This window comes from Nicotiana attenuata, unplaced genomic scaffold (assembly GCF_001879085.1).
Source record: "Nicotiana attenuata strain UT unplaced genomic scaffold, NIATTr2, whole genome shotgun sequence".
Classification (NCBI taxonomy): Eukaryota; Viridiplantae; Streptophyta; class Magnoliopsida; order Solanales; family Solanaceae; genus Nicotiana; species Nicotiana attenuata.
This window is the reverse complement of record NW_017670290.1, coordinates 664,527-687,568: the sequence shown is the minus strand read 5'-3', so window position 1 is coordinate 687,568 and position 23,042 is coordinate 664,527. Positions and strand designations below refer to the sequence as shown.

At 36.3% G+C, this 23,042-nt stretch overlaps 1 protein-coding gene across 1 annotated transcript; it reads right to left on the bottom strand.

The window, feature by feature from the left end:
- Positions 1-5,084: 5,084 nt before the first annotated feature.
- Positions 5,085-9,879, bottom strand: LOC109237326 (WEB family protein At3g02930, chloroplastic-like). Its single transcript, XM_019403621.1, has 3 exons — positions 9,287-9,879; positions 8,580-8,778; positions 5,085-8,113 (listed from the first exon to the last, which is right to left on the bottom strand). The coding sequence occupies exons 1-3, from the start codon at positions 9,301-9,303 to the stop codon at positions 5,429-5,431; spliced, it is 2,901 nt and encodes a 966-aa protein (XP_019259166.1). The 5' UTR covers positions 9,304-9,879; the 3' UTR covers positions 5,085-5,428.
- Positions 9,880-23,042: the final 13,163 nt, after the last annotated feature.

Here is a 23,042-nt window from a genome sequence, read left to right as displayed (position 1 = left end):
TATCCATCCCATACATCTTATGCATTTTTTAAAATTTAGAGCATTTATAATTTTTAGGTACTTTTGATGAATAGCCGTACAGGTTTATCGTCTTTATTAGTCACTTTTATACCTGCTTTACTCAGTTGCAAGTAGAGAAAAATCACAATTCTAATCAGCATATCAAATCTTATATACTAGCCTTTAAATATGCTTTCTGAACAGTTTGCCAAGCTGGTAAAAGTTTTTGTTCGTCATAGTTTTGGATTCTATGAATTTTGGACATTTCAGTTGGCAGTCACTCCTAACTTTTACAGCTTTATTTTTTCAATTCAGCATATCAAATCTTATATACTAACCTTTAATGATGGTTATTGTCCTTAAAGATTTGATAAATTATTTCATTATATTGGTTTTGATAGTTTCCTTACCTTTTTTCACTTATAACAGTTACCTCTTTTTTTATTTTATGGTTTACAGACTGTGTTCATTCTACTACTATCAGACGGAATGCTATTGAAAAAGGAAAAACAGAACAATCATTAACAGACATAATAAATCGTCTGAATTCCCCTCAGTTATGTAGTGCACCCATAAAGATCTGTGAACAAGTTTCATCATCTCCGTCTCAACAACAATATCCAAATTCAACGCAACAACAACATTTGCAATATGATTTTTTGCCTTCAAAATTGCAAAGCGATCATCTTTTACCGGATTTAAATGAGCTACCATTATTACAAGGTAAATATTTGTGTAAATTTTGTTATATCTTAAATGAAAATTTGAGGAAGTCAAACTTCCGTGTTGCTATTCCGGCAAATAACAAAAATAAATTTTCTTTAACTTATATACTTTTATCTCATATGCGTAATGGACTGGCCAGTAGAATAATTTATAAATTAAAAGGTTAATGTGACATCCGGAATGTAAGTGCGTTACTGTTCATTTTCATTCTTATTATTCTTCACACTCTTCATGTAATTGGTTTATAAAGTAATATTTTCCTGATATAAAGAAGTTTGGCTACAATTTCAGCTCAATAGTTCAGAAAAACAACTTAACTGGCTGTCAGACATATGAAAGAGTTGAAGAATGTAGCAACTAATAACGGTTCCTGAGCAATGATTTTATCACCCTTTCTATCCATATACCATCGGTTCCTTCTACTTTTACCCTGTCCAAGACTTGAGGTACGTTCTTTTTAAATAAGAACAAGGCATGTATCATTGTTATTCTGTTCTGTTTTCACATTATAGCAATGGTGGACAGGATAAAGAATATGTAACTTGAAACACTGCTTTAGTAAAACATGAAGTCAATTATGTATTGGGTCAATTACATACTAAAAATACTAGAGATGCACTATTCAGGTCTGTTAAAGATCAATAAGCATCCAATTGTTAGACATGAAGCAGCCAAATTGTTATTTCTCAAAGCAGATGTGGAACACATTACACTTCTGAAGATTTTTCCAAGTAGGAATCATGGCGATGGAAAAAAGATTGATCTCAAAGAATGTCTAAGATCTACGCTTTAGAAACAATGTATTAAGTATCTTGGACCAGTATGTGCAAAATCTTTGTCACCTATTGCAATGCAAATCATAATGTTTAGCATCAATATACAAACGGCTTCTCATATCCATGCACAAACATTGATTTTTCTTTATATATATGATCTGCTCTATTATACACTACTAATATTAATTACCTCTATGGCATGTTCCATATGTTCCTTTTGTCCTTGATTAAAAAAGGAGCCAATATATCCTTTTTGTCTGTAAGTCAAGGAGTAAACTCTGCATAACTTCCTTACTTTCATTGTTTGATATTAGCATGCAGCTCTAATTATTCATTGTTTTCTTAATGTTCTCAGCAAGAGAGATAACATCATGAATATATAGTGGCTGAAGAGAAAATTGTGCATAAACACACTGGAAATCGTCTTGATACAACTAATGGGTTGCCAGAGGCAAAATGAATTTTTGTTTATGAGCACCTCAAAAAAACTCTTTGCAGGCGAGGTGAGTGATAAAAGTTACTGCAAAAATGCTTTTTTGATTATTATCCTGCAAAAAGAAGGTTTGTTTTTCTTTTAATAATGTGAAATGTTTGTTATTCTAATGCCTTTCAGAAGAAGAGAGGAATATATCATCATTCCAGCTTTCTTGCTGGTGGGGCTACATTAGCAGCTGGAAGACTAGGGGTAACAGATGGGATACTTAAGGCAAATATCTGTTGTCATTGTATTGAACTTTTGCGTCAGATAGTTACACGATATCTCAAAAACTAAAGCAATTAGGCCAATATTTTTTTCCCTTTACATTACATATGACTGAGTCCTGACAATGAAACTATGATGAGATGTAAATAGAGGGCTGCCAAAAAGCACGAGTCATTTCTTCTCAAATTTATGAAACAATATTTATGTCTTGAAATTCTAATTCTGGTCCAAATTAGTATACTTAAAATGTTCAGTGACACCACTGTAGACAATAAAATTGTGTCGAGAAAATAAAATCAAGACCGAAAAATATCGCAACAATCGTAGTATTTTATTTCAAATATTTGAGTGTACAATCTCTATGAATCCTCTGATTCTTCTTTCCAATAGTAGATAAATTCAAGGGCCTTTGAGCTTGATCTTGAATCTATGTTTGTTGCCACGAACGATGATCTTGAATTCAACTAGCACGAACTTTGATTGAACTCGCACTCCTTGAACCTTGATTTGTACTTCATTCTTGAGCTTGAACTTGATCTGCTCTTCTTTCTTGAGCTTGAACTTGATCTGTTCTTCTTTCTTGAGCTTGAACTTGATTTCTTGAACTTGAACTTGATTGCTTGAAGCTTGAAACTTGTGAAGGAATTTCCAGTGTTTGATCTACGAGCTCTTTCTTGCTTCTTGTTATAACTTCTTGTGTCTTTTCTGGGTTATGAAGACCCTTATTTATAGTTGTGGGAGGGAAGAGTTGTGATAAGAACAAACTCTTTCCGACCAATCAAATTGAAGTGTGACAAGGCCGCATTTGATTGGCCAGAACATGTCACTTGCACACGTGGCGCGATTTCATTGGCCTTTTAGTGTGACTTGGCATACCTTGTCATTTTGACAGGTGGCATGATCCTATTGGCTCTTCTGTTTGACTTGGCATGCCACGTCATTTGACACGTGGCACCAAACTGGGCCTCTAGGAAGATGACATCTTGGGCTTAATGAAGTGGGCTCATCACTTAAGATGACATCTTCTGTTCTACTTGAGTCAAAAGTTTATGCATTTTCATGTGGACTAATCCTTTTAAAGCCAAATATTGATGTATCATTTCTCAAGTATGTTAAAGAGCAAAAAACATAAGTAGACAGTATTTAAGAAAATTTAGCAGAATCATGGCAGTAGAAAGTAATTAACAAAATGGCATCTAAGTAATTAACAAAAGTAGCACATAATTAATGTGAATCCTTAAAATAATCGTAACATTTTTTGCTTATTTGTAGGAACTAATTTATTATTTATCCGTAAATCCTTCGAATCTTTTCCAGTTGTTTTTGTCTATTTGTAGTGATTTCTCTTTTAACATTCATCTTTTCTTTTCTTCTATTTAGACTCTCTTATTTTCCATAACAGAAATTATACATATTCATTCAAGATTATAGGAGTCAAGTTACTAACATACTAACTCTCCTATTTTCTGACCTTTTATATTTCTTTTAATTTTGTTTTTAAGTAAAATAAATTGATGTAGTATTTACATAATATTCATAGTATAATTTACATTATATTCTTTTATACAAATATATATTGATGGAACCTGAATTTACATTATATTCATGGTATAATTTTAGTTAATAATAATTTATTTTAGTGAAGGGATATTAAAATAATATAAACTTTTTACAATATAATATATTATAAATATAGTAAATGTATATTTTGCTGAAAAAATAAGAAACTGTCCAACATAAAAACAAAATATTGAAAAGAACTACCAGAAATCCCCTTTGTATAAATATACTTCAGAGGTATAATTTCATTATAAAACATCGTATAAATAAGATATGTTTTTAATTCAAATGTTGTTATGTAATATTTTGGTATATTATAAGTATAAGTATATATAAATGTTTATACTTAACATGTCATATTTTAAAACAGACATGTTGTATAAAATATTTGGAAAAATTTGCCATACCGATGAGCAATGACAACATATCAGAATTTTTTTTATTCTTGAACGCTTGGTCGTGTGGCAAGTGATGATACTATGTATAACACACCAAATTATATATCATTGAAGAATAAAAAGTATGAGGAGAAAGAAATATTTTGTTTAATTCTTGCATTGATAATTTAGTGATGGGAAGGACTTCTACTGAAATAAGGGAAGACATGAATAAAAGAAAATATGGCAAGTAAACATAATCCCTTGTTTTTAGGAGGAGTTAGAAAATAAATACGTTATTAAATACTAGTACTTTATTTATATATGCTGCATTTGTAATAAAATGTGCTATTATTGGAATAATCCAAATATAGTAACATTAATATAAATACTATTTTATAAGAGCCCAACAATGTAAAAATCTCTATGTTTAAATAGCTTTTGGGGATTGGTGGTCCCTAACAACAAATTCATAAAGATAGCCCGATAAAATTCACCTATTTTTCTTTTCGTTTAATTTTTTTTAATGCAGTCGATAAATATAGTCTGCAATATATATCTCTTTTTAATATTTCTCTATGCTCTTTTTTGTTTAAAACGATCCGCGCATCGCACGGGTAAGTATACTAGTTTAAGTTTAATAGGAATAGGCATATACCTAATTTATCTTTTACGTGATGAAGTTTTAAGATGTCATATCCTCCTGAGGCAAATGGTTTATCTTTTGACCTCATACTAATTTAGTTATTTACGTTCCTAATCTTGAATCAGATTATTTTTGGACTATTTCAGCTGCATTATACTTTCCAAATCTGATGAACCTATGCACATTGAACCGCTAATTATGAATGTTGCTGTGTTTGGTTTATGTGAAAAGGCTATATAACTAACTAAAGGAACAGTTGTAATAGGCCAATCCTAGACCATATCATAGTACACTTGGAAAAAATATTTCTCTCTTCTCCAGATGCAAATTTGATACTAGAAGTATATAAAGAGAATAAAGCTAAAAAGAATAAAATACAAAAATAAAGGACATTGCCCAACATGATTAAACCACATTGAGAAACTGAACCCCAGAACTAATAAGAATGGAACACTACTGATGATACAATCTTTTTCTTATGTAAACACCTATTTGAGACAAACAAATAACCAAAAAAAGAAAATAAAAGAAAAGAAAAGCAAAGATTTTGAGCAAACACATTTAAGTCCAACATTTACTCTTGAATTTAGTATACCTCTCTACACGTCAGGCACAAGATAGGTGACAACCGGTTGGTCTATTACTTCTGGCTGCTGGTGCCTTTCTTCTTCAGTAGGCTTCCAAATTTATGAAGCAAAGGTTTCTTCTTCTTCTGACTTTGCGGCTTTGTAGGAGATGTGCCACCATTCTCAGGATTTTCCGCTGAAGGTAATCCATTTGCCTGGTCGAAGCTCTCTCCAACATCTGTCTTCGACTCTGATTCCTCTTCTTGTACAGTCTCTCTTTCCGGAGAGAAGTCTTTGTCGCCAATCTTGCAGCTCTCCCACATTTTAAACTCGCCTTCTGCTGAATCATCATCTTCCTTTTCTTTGTGCTCATTTCCGGTCAGTTCTCCATTTGGCTTCTCAACTTCAGCTAAGGTCTCAACAGCTTCATCGTGCGAGATGATGTTGACGACTCCTTCAGATTTTTCTTCAGCGGATTGCTCAGATTGATGAGGAATAACTTCAATCTTAGGCTTCTCCAGTATTCCTCCTCCATTTTGTTCAGAGAATTCCACCACCTTTGGAAGCATATCATAATCTTTTTCACTTTCAGAAAGCTCGCCATTTTCTTCAGCTTCCTTTTTGGCCAAAGCTTCTTTGAGGGACTTTGACAACTCTTCAACTTTCTTTAAAGATTCGGCTTCTCTACTACGAAGCTCCTCATTCTCCTGAAGAATATTCTGCACTTCATTTTCCTTGTCCAACAGCGACTCCTTCAACTTCATGCTCTCACCCTTCGCTTCACCAAGAACCTCTTTCAGATAGGTCACCTCAGATTCAGCTTCGTTCAGGGAATTCTTCAACTGAACTGCTTCCTCTTTGAAAGAAGCTTCTTGCTCAGCCTCTTTTAGCAAATTTACCAATCGGTTTATTTCTTTTTCCATTGAAGAGTTTTCTTCTTCAGTTTTCTTTACACAATTCATCACATGAAGCTCCTTGTCCTCCCACTCAGCCTTCGAAATTTGGTGCTCATTCTTAGATTGATCGAGTGAAGTAGTGAGATCATCAATTTTCTCTTTTGCTTCATCAAGCAGGCTTTCGTACTTTTCATTGGTTGCTTTCAATACTAACTTCAAATCTTCTATTTGTGTTTCGTAATGTTCATGTTCAGCCTGGCTAGACAACAACCTCTCTTTGGCTTCTCTTGCTTCTGAAGAAACTTCATGTAATGCTGATGCCAAACTTTCCATCGCCTTCTTACTTTTCTCTTCCTCCTCCCTGGAGTTTTCCAACTCATTTATAAGTTTGTTTTTCTCTTCCAACAGGGACTGAACACTTTCTGCGGCTAGTTTCTCGTGCTCGATAGCCTGAGTTTTCTCCTCCTTCACGGTTTCAAGCTCAGCAATAAGAGACTCGACCTTCTTTGCCATTTCAGAAGCTTCTTCCCTGGCAATCTGAGCACGACGTTCTGATTCCTCAAGATCCCCTTTCTGTCTTGTCGCTGACATTTCCAGTAGGCCCACCTTCTCCTTGAGAGAAGCAATCTCAGATTCTGCATCATGTAACAAATCGTTACTTCCTTCGAGCTGTTTCATGACCGACTCCAGTGATTCAGACGCAGATCTCTCCAAATGACGGGCTTCCTTAGTCTGTGCCTCTAATTCCTCAACCTTCTGCTGCCACTCCTCCATTAGATTATGTGCGTAAGATTCAGCCATCCTAGAAGCCTCCAGGTCAACATTAAGTTGCTCCAGGAGAGTTTCTTTCTCCACCAATTTCCCTTCATAACTTTTTGCCTCCTCGAGATATTCCGTCAGTGTCTCTATCTCAAGTTTCAGGTCTTCCAACAACTTATTCTTCTCACTATCTTCTTTTCTCAATCCCTCGATCTCAAGTTTCAGTTTTTCCAACAACTTGTTCTTCTCACCGTCATCTTTTCTCAATGCCTCAGTCGCAAGTTTCATATTTTCCAACAAAATATTCTTCTCATCATGTCCTTTCCTCAGTGCCTCTTTCTCAAGTTCCACATTTTCCAACAACTTATTCTTCTCACCATCTTCTTTTCTCAGAGCCTCCATCTCGAGTTTCAGATTTTCCAACAACTTATTCTTCTCACTATCTTCTTTTCTCAGAGCCTCTATCTCATGTTTCAGGTTTTCCAACAACTTATTCTTCTCACTGCCTTCTTCTCTCAGCCCCGCTATCTCAAGGTTCAGATCTTCCACCAACTTATTCGTCTCACAAGACTCATTTTCATTCCTGGATTCAAGCAAAGATTTCACTCTCACTAACTCGGCTGAGAGAATTTCCACCTTCTCTGCCTGAATTTCAGCAATTTTTGTGGCATCATCGGCATGGCTGAGTGCCTGATTTTTGGCATCAGAAGTCATGGTTAATTCTTGCTTTACACGTTGAAGTTCTTCTGTGGCGGATAGGAGAGCAGCAACATCCAGAGCATGTTGGTTCTTCACAGCATCAAGCTCCTTCTGCCATTCCTCTTCTTTCTTCTGAGCTGCTTCGATGCCCGCTTGTTCCATCTCAACAGCGCGAAACTTTTCAATTTCAGAGTTTTCTTCAGCTCGCTTTTGAGCTACCATAGCTTCTCTCAGCTTCTCATTGGCTTCTTCAGCCAATTTCTGAGATTCCTTCACTTCTTCAAGAGCTTTCTCCTTTTCCTTCTCAACCGAAGCCAATTTCTCCTTGGCCTTCTTAAGGTCTTCATGAGCAACATTCAATTCAGCTTGCAGCTCCGATGGCTTCAGGATCCGCGTTGGCTTTTTCTGACAACAATTAAAACATGCAATAATCCAGATCAGAATTTATAAGTTTCACAAACAGCCTGATTTTGAGACAAAAAAACAAATAACTTCCATCTAGCACTAATGTTAGAGAGTCTACACAATTGACTCGTCACCACAACTGCTAGTGCATATAATTCACCCGATGGTGAATCAAAACTCTTAAGGTAGGCTGTCTACATCACACCCCTTAGGGTGCGGCTCATCCCTGACCCTGCGTGAACTCAGATGCCTTGTGCACTGGGCTGCACATTTTTTTTTTGGTGAATCAGAACTCAAATTTCACCTTATTAGACACAGAGAACAGCAGGACATTGCAATTTAAGTTGCATTTTAGCATTATACTCCTCGCCTTCTCCATTTGTAGAATCAAACACCAACTCCCACCCCCCAAAAGAAAAGCTGGCCAAACCAAGGAAGAGTAGTCAAAGAATTTTGCGAAACTTACATCAGGTGGGGTACTGATCTTAGGGGACCGCCGTTCCACAGAAGGCTTGGAAGTTACAGATCTCGGAGACTTCTCAACTGGAGGGCGTGAATTTTGAAAGGGCGAGGGTGAATCAGCATCAGATTTTGATAGTCCCTTGCTCACTTTACTAACCCGGTCCCGAGGAGTTGCTGGTGTTGACTTGTCCGATAGAGTGGATCTGATATAAAGTTCAAACATTCAACAATTAGGCAACTTCTAAAATGCAACATTACACTAGCACAAACTCATTATCTTTTTAGAGAAAATGCAAACACAATTTAATGGATCCAACACAAAGTTGGAAACTTTTTATCAAATTACAGCAAAAAAAAAAAAAAAACTTTTTTTTAGTTTTTCTAACAGCATTAAGCATACAGTTGCAGTAAAATAAGATCACACCTTTAAATTAGGGCAAATTGGAGTACAAGTTTAGATCCAGAGATCAAATCAAAAGTACATAAGAATCCTCAAAGAATTATGATCCAGATAAAAACAACACTACAAGCAAACAAATCTAGGGACTAACCAAGTACAAAATGCATAAAATCAAGAATAGAGGCATTAAAAAAAAGATAATGTTTTTATACAAAGCACCAAAAAATGAGTACCAAAATGCAGATGCAACCCACAAACTAAGATCAATTGAAAAACAAGAAAATACCCAAATCAGATCCAGTGGCACTTACTTTGATTTAGTAGCCATAGTGTCGGTGGGAGGCAGATTTTTTTGCAGCAAACAAGAAACAAGTCTCGATTTCACAATTTATGAAAAAAGAATGGTTTTTTATCAAGAAATGGGAAGTTTTGCTGCTATAGTGCTGACATGGTCTTGGGCTTAGAGAGAGAAAAAAAGACTGAGGAGAGAGAGAGAAGAAACAAAGAAGTTGTGAGAGACTATATCAAGATAGAGTAAAATTCCAGTAGTAGAAGTACACTTAGTAGCAGTGAGTAGGAATTTACAGAGAAAATCATTTGGGGTTGGTGTTCTTCTGTCTCCAGAGTGGCCACACCATAACATTACTAATACTACCACTTTGTCTATGTATCTCTCTCTCTCACACACACACACACACACACTTTCTCTCTCTGTATGTATAGTTTTGCAGCTTGAATAACAAGATGGAAATTACAAGAAAACCCTTGATGATTCACACTGAGTCAAAAAATGGAAAGAAAAAAGGTCTATGCTTTAGCAGCTGTGGTACTAGGAGTAACTTTTTTCAGAACCAAAGAAAGACCTGTGAATCCATATGTAGTAATATCTATTTCTCTCACTACTTTTTCAGCATAAAGATAGGAAATGGGACAATGGTCCAGGGGAGAGGTCGCTGTTCTTTCCTGTTTCTATTGTATAAAGCTGATCACTTTCTTTTACAAAATGGAATTGACAAAAAAAAAAAAAAAAAAAAAAAAAAAAAAATTGCACAAGTCATCCCGCTTTCAATTTGGGTTGCACCCCAAGGGATGTGATATAGATAATCTACCATACTGCTTTCAGTGACCTACAGGCAGGGGGGGCGTAGAGCATTGAATATGGGTTTTCGGGAATCCGGTAACTCTTGCGTAGACTCTGTATTTATATTAAGAAATTCATTAAATATTTATAAATATCTAACTGTGAACCCAGTTAATATTGCATATTAAAATGAAATTACGATAGGAACCTATATATATATGTATGTATATATATATATATATATATATATACATACATATATATATGTATGTATATATGTATGTATGTATGTTTTTATATAAAGTTTCAAAAATTTTATGGTGAATGTTAATCGTTTGCTCTTTTAGTACTGTTTTTTACCTTTATATTCCAGTTTGATTGGTAGTTTTCTTTTGTTAAGTGTAAGAATCCATTTCATGTTAAAAAAAATATTTTTTTAATTGAGTCCTTAAATTATTCATCACTATTTGATTCAATTATCATCAATATATTTTAGTAAATAATAGATTTCTCAAAGGACAATTGATTGATAGTGTGACGTTGAAAATGTGAGCGTTACTGTGTTAAAACACAAAATCAGAAAAAAAACTGTTAGAAGAATTAAAGAAATCTGGAAAGTAGTAGAGAATCAGAAATATTCCGAGTCCACAAGTTTCTTGTGTGTCCTTGAGGAATTTTAACCCCCTCACAAGTTGCCAAGGTAATGGATTAAATCCTCCCAGGATAAAACGGAATAAACCTTCCTGCAACAGTGGCAATACAAACTGCAGGATCCCAACGAACTCAAAGAACGGAGCAAAATCACACTTACTAATTGGAGAGAGAGAGACTGCGAATTAGGATACAGTATATTCAAAAAGAAAGAAGTTCTGGAGTGTTTTTCGTTTGTAGAAAATGGAGCCTTGCCTCAGAATTTATAGGCAACTATCAGAAGAGGTGTCTGGAAAAGGTGCCTTTTCAGAAGAATACGCTGCCTGTCGCGGTTCTACCGTGGTTACGGCAGAACCGCGGTCAGAGAGGCTCTCTGAATCTGCCTGCCGCGGTTCTACCGAGGTTACGGCAGAACCGCGGCCAGAGAGTCCCTCTGAATCTTCAGCAGGGTTCTGGCGTATTTTCAGCAGTGATTTGGCATTTAATTAATTATTAAATAATTAAATAATTTTGTCCAAAAATAATCTTATCGATCGATCATTTGACAAATCCAAATCCAAATCCAATCAAATCCAAAAGCCAAAGCCAAAGCCGAAGCCGAGCCGAGCGAGCGACGACGACGGCGCGAGGGTTCATTCTCTTCAACTCCTTTTAAGAGCTTTAAGAAGTGATTCTATATATAAGCACACAAATGTGATTATCCCTCACTAATGAGGGACAAAGTGCAAGACAAAAGTTCAATTCTTCAAATTTTTATTTTTCCCTTCATTTTATTTCCCTCCATTTCCAATTCACACTTCTTCTACTTTAAAGCCCAATGGCTTAAAGTCCAACAATCCCCACATGAATGGGAATGGCTGTATCAAGAAAGATCATAGATGAAAGCTGTGTGATTTGCAAGTAAGGATAAATTGCATCTGGATAAGTAGGTTTCCCTTTGAATTTTCCGTAGTGAACATATGTCGGATATACTCGGTCAATCGGTAGATTTGATATCTTTGAACCGTCGAACTTTAGTGTATACCTAGACAACCATATGTCACACAATCAACCCTTAACCGTCTTTTAGTTCTCATTGTTGTGTTCGTTTCAGCCATGAACATCGCCTGGTCTCATAAGTGCGTAGAGAATTGGCCTTACAGAATTCTCATTGAAGCGGCTTCCACTTCACATTTACATAGGTGATTCCTAAACGTGTAATCCTTTAGATTGACACTATTTGATAACTACCACATCAAACTTAGGTAATCATTAAAGAACGTGTAAAGTTCTATCCTTGTTACTGAACATTGTCTTCATCACGAGAAGGGACCAAAGATTTTACTTTGACAATGTTGAACTGGTCAATCACAACTTTGTTTGAGCTCCTTGAACCTAGATCTCGGAACATCCAAAATTCTAGGTAGAGTTACCGCCATGTTGACTTGTCCTCGGCCATAGTCCCATTCCCTTAGATGATTTCTCAACTCCCTCTCTAGTTAAGCCTTTTGTAAGCGGATCCGCCACATTATCCTTTGATCTTACATAATCAATAGTGATAATTCCACTAGAAAGTAGTTGTCTAACGGTGTTATGTCTTCGTCGTATATGACGAGACTTTCCGTTATACATAACGCTCCCTGCCCGTCCTATTGCAGCCTCACTATCGCAATGTATGCAAATAGGAGCCAAAGGTTTTGGCCAGAACGGAATGTCTTCTAAGAAATTTCGAAGCCATTCAGCTTCTTCACCGGCTTTATCCAAAGCTATAAACTCTGATTCCATTGTAGAGCGAGCGATGCACGTTTGTTTGGAAGACTTCTAAGATACTGCTCCTCCACCAACAGTAAAAACATATCCACTTGTGGACTTTGTTTCTGTTGAGCCGGTTATCCAATTTGCATCACTATATCCTTCGATAACCGCAGGATATTTATTGTAGTGCAAAGCGTAGTCTTGGGTATATTCCAAATATCCCAGAACTCGTTTCATTGCTACCCAGTGATGTTTGTTGGGATTACTTGTGAATCGACTAAGTTTACTTATCGCACAAGCTATATCAGGTCGTGTACAGTTCATGATGTACATTAAGCTTCCCAACACACGAGCATACTCCAATTGAGACGTACTTTCACATTTATTCTTTATAAGATGATGATTTAAGTCAATTGGAGTTCTTGCACTTCTAAATTCCAAGTGTTTGAATTTTTCAAGTACCATTTTCACGTAATGTGATTGAGACAAAGCTAGACCCTGAGGAGTCCTCTGGATTTTAATTCCTAGAATTACATCGGCAACTCCTAAGTCTTTCATATCAAACTTACTAGCAAGCATACGCTTAGTAGCTTGAATGTCGGCAATGTCTTTGCTCATTATTAGCATATCATCAACATATAAGCAAACAATGACTATATGATTTGGAACGTTCTTAATGTAAACACATTTATCACATTCATTAATCTTAAAGCCATTTGACAACATTGTTTGGTCAAATTTCGCATGCCATTGCTTGGGTGCTTGTTTTAGTCCATAAAGAGACTTAACAAGTCGACACACCTTCTTTTCTTTTCCCGGAACCAGAAACCCTTCAGGTTGGTCCATGTAGATTTCTTCCTCTAAATCACCATTTAAGAAGGCTGTTTTTACATCCATTTGATGGATTTGAAGATCATACAAGGCGGCTAACGCTATTAGCATCCGAATGGATGTAATTCTTGTTACCGGCGAGTATGTGTCAAAATAGTCAAGACCTTCTCGCTGTCTAAATCCTTTGACAACAAGTCTTGCCTTGTATTTGTCAATAGTACCATCGTCTTTCATTTTCTTCTTGAAAATCCATTTAGAACCCAATGTTTTATTACCTGGAGAAAGGTCAACCAATTCCCATGTATGGTTGCTCAATATGGATTCTATTTCACTATTGACCGCTTCTTTCCAATATTGTGCTTCTGATGAAGACATTGCTTCCTTGAAGGTACGAGGTTCATTTTCTAACAGAAAAGTCAGAAAATCTGGACCGCATGAAGTAGATGTCCGTTGACGTTTACTTCTTCTTGGATTTTCCTCATTAGGCATACCATCTGTTATTTCCTCCCGAGGTCGTTTTGACTTTTGGTATGTCACTTCACTTTCCTTTTTATACGGATAAATAGTTTCAAAGAATTCAGCATTATCTGATTCTATTATCGTATTAACGTGAATCTCCGAATTTTCTGACTTATGAACCAGAAAACGATATGCCTTGCTATTGGTTACATATCCAATAAATACACAATCAACCGTTTTTGGACCTATCTTAACCCTTTTAGGTTTAGGAACTTGTACCTTAGCTAGACACCCCCACACTTTGAAGTATTTCAAGCTGGGCTTCCTTCCTTTCCACTTTTCATAAGGAATGGACTATGTTTTACTATGAGGTNGTTTCTCATCTATTATAGCACCTTTGACCAGGTTGACCCAGAAGGATGCTCCATTCAGGTGGTCGGATGAGTGTGAGGAGAGCTTTCAAAAGCTTAAGACTGCCTTAACCACAGCTCCAATACTAGTTTTGCCTTCAGTGTCAGGCTCTTATACAGTGTATTATGATGCTTCTCGGATTGGTATTGGGTGTGTCTTGATACAGGAGGGTAGAGTGGTTACTTATGCTTTGTGCCAGTTAATTCCTCATGAGAAGAACTACCATGTTTATGATTTGAAGTTGGCAGCCATCGTTCATGCATTAAAGATTTAGAGGTGTTATCTCTATGGTGTGTCTTTTGAGGTATTTACGGATCATCGGAGTCTCCAGCACTTGTTCAAATAGAAGGATTTAAATTTGAGGCAACAGATATGGTTGGAGATGTAAAAGGACTATGTATTACCATTTTGTATCATCCCGGAATAGCCAATGTGGTGGCTGATGCCTTGAGTAGAATGGCGGTGAGTATGGGCATCCTTGCACTTATTTTGGTAGTTGAGAGACCGCTTGCATCAGATGTTCAGGCCTTGGCCAACTAGTTTGTGAGATTAGATATTTCGAAGCCTATATTCATCATCTCCTTCAATGTTCGATTCTTTCTTGGTCTCCGCAATTCCGTTAGATTGTGGAGAGTAAGGGGCAGTTGTTTAGTGAATAATGCCATTTTCCAAACATATTTCTTCAAAAGGAGATTCATATTCGACACCCCTATCACTTCTTATCATTTTGATCTTTTTGTTTAGTTGTGTTTCAACTTCACTCTTGTATTGCTTGAAAGCATCAATTGCCTCATCTTTACTATTAAGTAAATAAACATAGCAATATCTCGTGCTATCGTCAATAAAAGTAATAAAATACTTTTTCCCACCGCGAGATGGTGTTGACTTCATGTCACAAATATCTGTGTGAATTAAGTCTAAAGGACTTGAATTCCTTTCAACGGACTTATAAGGATGCTTAGCATACTTTGATTCCACACATATTTGACATTTGGAATTAATGCAATCAAATTTTGGCAATACTTCTAAATTTATCATCTTTCGCAATGTTTTGAAGTTGACGTGTCCTAAACGCGAATGCCATAAAGTGTTTGACTCAAGTAAGTAAGAAGAAGCATTTACTTTATTGATAGGAACTGCTATTATATTTAGCTTAAAAAGGCCCTCATTCAGGTAACCTTTTCCTACATAGATATCATTCTTACTTAGTACAACACTATTGGAAACAAAAATACATTCGAATCCATTTTTGACAAGAAGTGAAGTCGACACAAGATTCTTGCGAATTTCTGGAACATGGAGAACTTGGTTTAGAGTCACTATTTTTTCCGACGTCATCTTCAATGCAATCTTGCCAACTCCTTCAATTTTTGCTGTAGACGAATTTAGCATGAAAATTGTCTCGTCGGGTCCTGCGGGGGCATAAGAAGAAAATAACTCCTTGTTAGCACAAACATGGCGGGTGGCTCCAGAATCTATCCACCATTCTTTAGGATTTCCTACCAAGTTGCATTCAGACAACATGGCACACAAGTCCTCCATTTCTTCAGCTTTTTCAACCATGTTAGCTTGATTCTTCTTCTTCTTATCATTCTTTGGTGCACGACAATCCACGGCCTTATGCCCAGATTTTCCACAGTTGTGGCAATTACCCTTGAACTTCTTCTTGCTTNTAGCTCGGTGCCTAAATTTTCAGCAGGTGAAGTGCGAGCATCAGAGACCGGGCAGATTGCTTCAGAGGCTTAAGATTCCAGAGTGGAAATAGGAGTGTATCACCATGGATTTCGTAGTTGGGATCCCATGGACTTTAAGGAAGTTTGATGCTATTTGGGTGATTGTGGATCGGTTGACCATGTCCGCGCATTTCATTCCAGTTGGGAATACTTATTCTTCGGAGCGGTTGACTCAGATCTACATTCGCGAGATTGTTCGCCTTCACGGTGTGCCGGTATCTATCATTTCAAATCGGGGCACGCAGTTTACATCGCAGCGTTGGAGAGCAGTGCAGCGAGAGTTAGGCACACAGGTTGAATTGAGTACAGCATTCCACCCCCAGAAAGATGGACAGTCCGAGTGCACTATTTAGATATTAGAAGATATGCTACGCGCTTATGTCATAGATTTTGGGGATTCTAGGGACAGTTTCTGCCGATTGCAGAGTTTGCTACAACAGCAGCTACCAATCGAGCATTCAGATGGCTCTGTATGAGGCTTTGTATGGAAGACGATGTCAGTCTCTGGTGGTTGGTTTGATCCGGGTGAGGCTAGGCTATTAGGTACTGGACTTGGTTTCAGGGTATGTTTTTGGACAAGGTTAAGTTGGATCCAGGATCAGCTTCNTCTCCTTCCGCTTGTGTTTTAGATAGTTCTTAAAATCTTTCCACAACGGAGGTAATTTCTCAATGAAAGCGGCGACTTGAAAGGCCTCATTTATGACCATACCTTCAGCAATAGATTCAAAATTAATAATAAGATAAATCTTATTAATAAACTTTTTGATTCGGGTCATACCTTCATCAAGGAGGTCATGCACAATGACTTGTAATTCTTGGACTTGAGTTATGACCGACCTAGTGTCAATCATCTTAAAATCCAAAAATCTAGCAGCCACGAACTTCTTAAGTCCGGCATCCTCAGTCTTGTACTTCTTCTCAAGCGCATTCCATAATGCTTTTGAAGTTTCCATGACGCTATAGAAATTGTACAAGCCATCTTTCAAACAACTCAAAATGTAGTTTTTGCACAAGAAATCAGAATGTTTCCATGCTTCAGTTACAACAAGTCGTTCATCATCCGGAGTACTTTCTGCCAAGACCGGAGGATCCTCCTTGATGAAACGTTGCAAACTCAACGTAGTAAGGTAGAAGAGCATCTTCATTTGCCAACGTTTGAAGTCAATACCGGAAAACTTTCCGGGTTTTTCTGCTGGTGCCATAGCATGAGCAGGAGTAGAACGGCTTGACGAGGCAGCAACACTCGTTACAGTAGCTCCCGTTCCCACAACATTTCCATTAGTTTGGTTTTCGTTCGTCATCTTTTCTGTAGAGTTGGAAACACAACAGAACTTTGTTAAATCAATGAAGTTTTGATATCTTCAAACTGAATAACAAACCAAAACATACAACACGTAACAATGGTGAAGTTTTTATATACTTCAAACCCGTACGTTTATTATTCCGGTAAAGTTTTTATATACTTTAAACCGGACAGCCCGTACGTTTTATTATTCCGGTAAAGTTTTTATATACTTTAAACCGAACAGAATAATTATTGGAGTAGAAAGCACGAAGGCTTTAGTCTCCAAAACAGTATACAAAATAAGAATAACAGTTTAATATATATTTCAACACAGTAACGTTAGTATTAAATTCCTTAAGCTTGTGAGCGTTACTGTGTTAAAACACAAAATCAGAAAAAAAAACTGTTAGAAGAATTAAAGAAATCTGGAAAATAGTAGAGAATCAGAAATATTCCGAGTCCACAAGTTTCTTGTGTGTCCTTAAGGAATTTTAACCCCCTCACAAGTTGCCAAGGTAATGGATTAAATCCTCCCAGGATAAAACGGAATAAACCTTCCTGCAACAGTGGAAATACAAACTGCAGGATCCCAACGAACTCAAAGAACGGAGCAAAATCACACTTACGAATTGGAGAGAGATTGACTGCGAATTAGGATGCAGTATATTAAAAAAGAAAGAAGTTCTGGAGTGTTTTTCGTGTGTAGAAAATGGAGCCTTGCCTCAGAATTTATAGGCAATTATCAGAAGAGGTGTCTGGAAAAGGTGCCTTTTCAGAAGAATATGCTGCCTGTCGCGGTTACGGCAGAACCGCGGCCAGAGAGTCCCTCTGAATCTTCAGCAGGGTTCTGGTGTATTTTCAGCAGTGATTTGGCATTTAATTAATTATTAAATAATTAAATAAATTTTGTCCAAAAATAATCTTATCGATCGATCATTTTCCAAATCCAAATCCAAATCCGAAGCCGAGCCGAGCGAGCGACGACGGCGCGAGGGTTCATTCTCTTCAACTCCTTTTAAGAGCTTTAAGAAGTGATTCTATATATAAGCACACAAATGTGATTGTCCCTCACCAATGAGGGACAAAGTGCAAGACAAAAGTTCACTTCTTCAAATTTTTATTTTTCCCTCCATTTTATTTCCCTCCATTTTCAATTCACACTTCTTCTACTTTAAAGCCCAATGGCTTAAAGTCCAACAGAAAATGTGGTCGCCGGAATATGTGTTTGGTAGTGTATGTCTTATATTTAAGAAAAAACCGACAAATAACCGAAAAAACCGAAAAACCGACAAAAACCGACATAAACCGAATCGAGAAAAAATCGACTTAATTGGTTTGGTTTGGTCCTAATATTTGAAAAACCAACTTACTTGATTTGGTTTCTTTTTAGGGAAAAATCGATTCAAACCAAACCATGAACACCCCTACTTATAGGTCACATAAAGATAACTTTATCGTGTCCAAGACTCCCATTTACAAAAAAAAATAAAAATGACAAAATTAAAGATTTTTTTTTCTGAATTAATACTTTATCTCTCTACAAGATTTGCTTAACTATTACAATGACGAAATCGTTTTTTTTTTCGCGTGAATTTGAATGTTATTTTAATTTTTCTTAAAATAAAATTGTACATGTTCACTAATTTTATAAATAGTACAATGAACACAAATTTTTTAAGTTCAAAGTAGTTAAAAATTTTGTGGTGACATAATAAATTATTTGACTTCTCAATTTGAAATAGTCTTGTGCAAGAAGTTTTATTGTGTGTTTCACACAATTTACATTAGTTGTGTGAGGCTCATTTTTGTCTCACAAATTTGTGGATCCCAATCTTACACTTCTGGGTTCACAAAATTGCGACACAAAAAAAAAATGCTTCATACAACTAGTGTCAGTTGTATGAGACATAAAATAAAATTTTACGTCCTGTGCAACATGGTCAGAAGCAGTACATCTTTTTATTAACTCATACAAACATAAATTATGCATTCCCCTTCTCCGAGTGATTTTATTTTGTGTCTCACACAACTTATATTAGTTATGTGATGCCTCTTTTTATCTCACATATTTGTGGACTCATATCTTACACATCTGGGTCCATAAAATTCTGGGACCCACACAGTTGTGAGACAAAAAAGATGTCTCACATAACTAGTGTCAGTTGTTTGAGGCACAAAATAAAATTTTTCCCCTTCTCCCCACTCCCACAACCCGGGCCTTTATTTTTTTTTGTTGAAATTGGAATTTCTTTTTCTTTTTCTTTTTTTAATTTTGTGTGGGGTCTACTGATTTGGGAAGGTTGAAAGGGAATGTGCAAGTTTAAACTTTTGAGTTTCTCACCCAAATGCATTCAAATTCCATGGATATCCACTTCCTTATAAAGGAGAAACTTAAATTTTCTAGAATAGTAAGGAAATGAAAAGAAGGCAATGTGGATGTTATTTGTTCACGAGTACGTCGAATTAGAGCTTGTTTGGAATAGCTGATTAAAGTAGTTAAATAATAGTATGAGTTAAGTTCATTTGCTATTATGCACAGAAATGTCATTATTTGCTCAATACGAATAATGTCAAAATTTTAAAAAATTCAAGAGAAAATATTACCTTACAAAAGACAATTAGAGATCTAGCTTAAGAAAATGCTACACTTAGCCATTTTCAGGGCCTCCGATGTACCAAAAAAGTATAAACATTAAAAATAGAAGACACTACACTCAAAAAATTAACGGTTCCAATGGTCAAAATGATATTTATGTATAACAATAGCATAATTAATGTAATTTTATACTGCGGGGTCTGGAAAGGATAAAATGTACTCGCGGACTTTACCACTATCTTGTAGAGGTAGATAAATTATTTTCGAAAAATACTCTATGGAAGAAAAATAATTTTCGACAGATTTAAACGGGAGAAAAATAATATGTACATACTAGACATATTTTGAAGGCAGTACTCCATAACACAGTGTTGGGCGAAGAGGGGACTAGGAACCAAATATATTCGTGAAATTAATTTATTTTTCGAGTCTGTTCTTATTCCTCAAAGCGTTTTGAAAGAAATGGATAGCTAAAAACCTTATACCAAAAGTGAAACTCAAAATTTTAGAGTAACTAATGAGGCATTTTGAAAGATTCCATGTATTAATTGTAAAATTGTATAGATATTTTGTTATCTACCAATTAATTCGAATGTCATTCTTTCTCCTTATCATTAATTTCTAGCGTTTAAAATTTTCATTCTGAACTTTAAATTGACTACCATTTGTAACGGCAACCATTTGGTAAAAAACCTATGAAACGTATAACCTCTTAGGGATCGTTTGGTAGGAGGTATTAGAACAAATAATGCAAGCATTAGCTCTATGTATTACTAATATCTTGTTTGGTACATTTTTTCAACCTATGTATAACTAATACTTGTATTAGTTATACATCATACTTTGCATTATCCTATGCATAAGTAATGCATAGAAAACCATGGCATTAGTTATACCAAGGCTATTAATGCATGCATTAGCATGGTTAAAGACAAAATTATCCTTAAAGTCCCTTAAAGCTAGAGAATATGGAGGGCACTTTTGTAAACAACTATTTTACTTAAAAATTATGCAATGCATTATAATTTTAATACACCACACCAAACAATAGATAAAAAAATAATATCTCCATAACTAATGCTTGCATTACTAACACATACATTACTAATCCATGCATTACTAATACACCTTATTCCGCACTATTCTTATACACCCTACCAAACGACTCCTTAATCTTATACGGTTCCTCACGAAGGCGGATGCAATGTCCACTAACGAGCAGAAACGATCCATTATTTATATTTAGTGGGTTTAGTTTTTAAGATTTTTAGTATTGAACTCATTGTACTGTTAAAATTATGAGTTCAAATATAATAGTTGTTGAGATTTTAGTAAATTTTTACATATAAATTTATATTGCATGTCAAAAGTTATGGGTTCAGTTGAACCTGAAAAGTTACGTCCGTGCCCTACTTACAAACAACTAGAGAGGAAGTTGACAAGCAAACAAACGAGCAGAATGACAGATTAGTTATAAGTAATAGTAGTAGCTAGAGGGCAGAAGTCTTTTCCTGCCACTTCAAGTTGAAATTGCAATTATTATTACGTTAGTTATAGCTTGCTTGCTAGCTGGGATATATAATATATGGACTTTTACACATTTAGGTGGGGAGTGAGTCCCTCTCTAGTCCCTACACTCATCCATAAAATTCTTGCCTTAGCCGCACATCTAATTAACTCATCTTCATTATCGAATAACATTAAATTTCTAACTTATTTACAACAACAACAAACTCAGTGAATTCTCACAAAAGGAGTTTGAGGAAGATAATGTGTATGCAGGCCTTACCCATATTTGATCAAAAAGTGTGAAAGCCCATTTTTGCTAAACTAATTGGATAAATGATAATGGATAAATTCTAGTTAAACATAATAAACTCTAGATCCGAGATTGATGAATAGTTGTACCCTAAGAACCGCATTTTAAGCCTAATATTCAATGAGGTATTTGATAATATTGGTATGAATGAATGAGGGGAAGCGGGTAAAAGAATAAAAGTGACTAATGGCAATAAATACAAATAGAGAGAATGATTCACCCTAATATTCAATGAGGTGGATGATTCTCTCTTTGACAAGGATATGTAATAACCAAATGTGGGAATATCAAGCACTTTATCAAATCCGATATGGGAAAATTTGGAAGATAATATTTATAACTATTTGAGAGTCAACTTGTCTAGAGAGAACTTATCAAAATCCAATCTCCCTTCTCTCTCTCTCTCTCTCTCTCTCTCTCTCTCTCTCTCTCTCTATCCCTATTTATATGGGGCATATCTCTTACCTACTAAAAGTACAAGTATAGGGAATATTCTACAGAATATTCCTAAAAAATATCCTGTTACTAACTAGCCGTTTCTGGCCAATTCGAATGCTCGACTCTGACCTTGGCTGCTCGGCTCGTCACCGTTGCTTCAGAAGCATGACCTCAGCGTTGAGAGCCTGTTATACTTGTCCTCGATCTCGTCCTTAACGAACTCTCCAAAGGTTCGCCCTTGTCGTACTCGGTCGAGCCCCCCCATGGTAAGTTATGGTCTTCACGATAGTCTTTTTATACTAGACTTCTTAGATCGGATTTTGGCCCATACAATTAGTCCCTCCGCTTGCCGAGGTTGTCCTTTAGGTCAACCTCGATGAGCGGACCTCGTTAGCCGTAGTTTTGAGAGATTCGATCTAAACGCCGAGTGACGGTTGTACTAGCCGAGGTAAGGGGCGGCGCTTTGAAGATTGTGCTCAATGATGAGGAATAAGAGTGACGTCACCATTTCACACGCCATGATTGCGCGTCTTCCCGATGCACTGCCTTGTTTCCCGCATCTCTGTTGCTTCGATTCTTGTGCATTTAACGGTTATTTTTCTCGACTTTTGCACCGATATTTTCTTATAAAAAGGGAGAAAACCTCCTCATTAAGAACTTTGTACTTTCGGATTTTCAAAAGCGATTCATCTTCTTCTCTTGCTTCCTTTCCTGCTTTCTGCAACTTCTTGTCTTGTCATCGTCGTTTATTCTTCGTTTTCAAACTCCTTGCTCACACATAACTACACAAATGGCTAGTGCATCTTCTAACTCTGAGGAAATTCTTAGCCCGAACCCGGTATCAGTGGCCATGCCAGTTCCTCCTGAGGGGGAGGTCGTGGCTGCTAAAGATGATAGTTTCCCTACAGTGGAGGAGATTGTTCCACGTGGTGATAAGGCCAGGCTTGATTTTCGAAGCCTCCCGTTGACAAGCCTGATCTGGCGAAATCTAAAATAGAACGAGTCGTCTTTCCGAGCTAAGGGCTAAAT

What these genes read in the sequence shown, in the direction of transcription:
- LOC109237326 (XM_019403621.1), bottom strand. An exon ending in AGATCAGTACCCCACCTGAT is followed by an intron (nt 8,114 to 8,579) that starts GTAAGTTTCGCA and finishes AATTGTTGTCAG; the next exon opens with AAAAAGCCAACGCGGATCCT.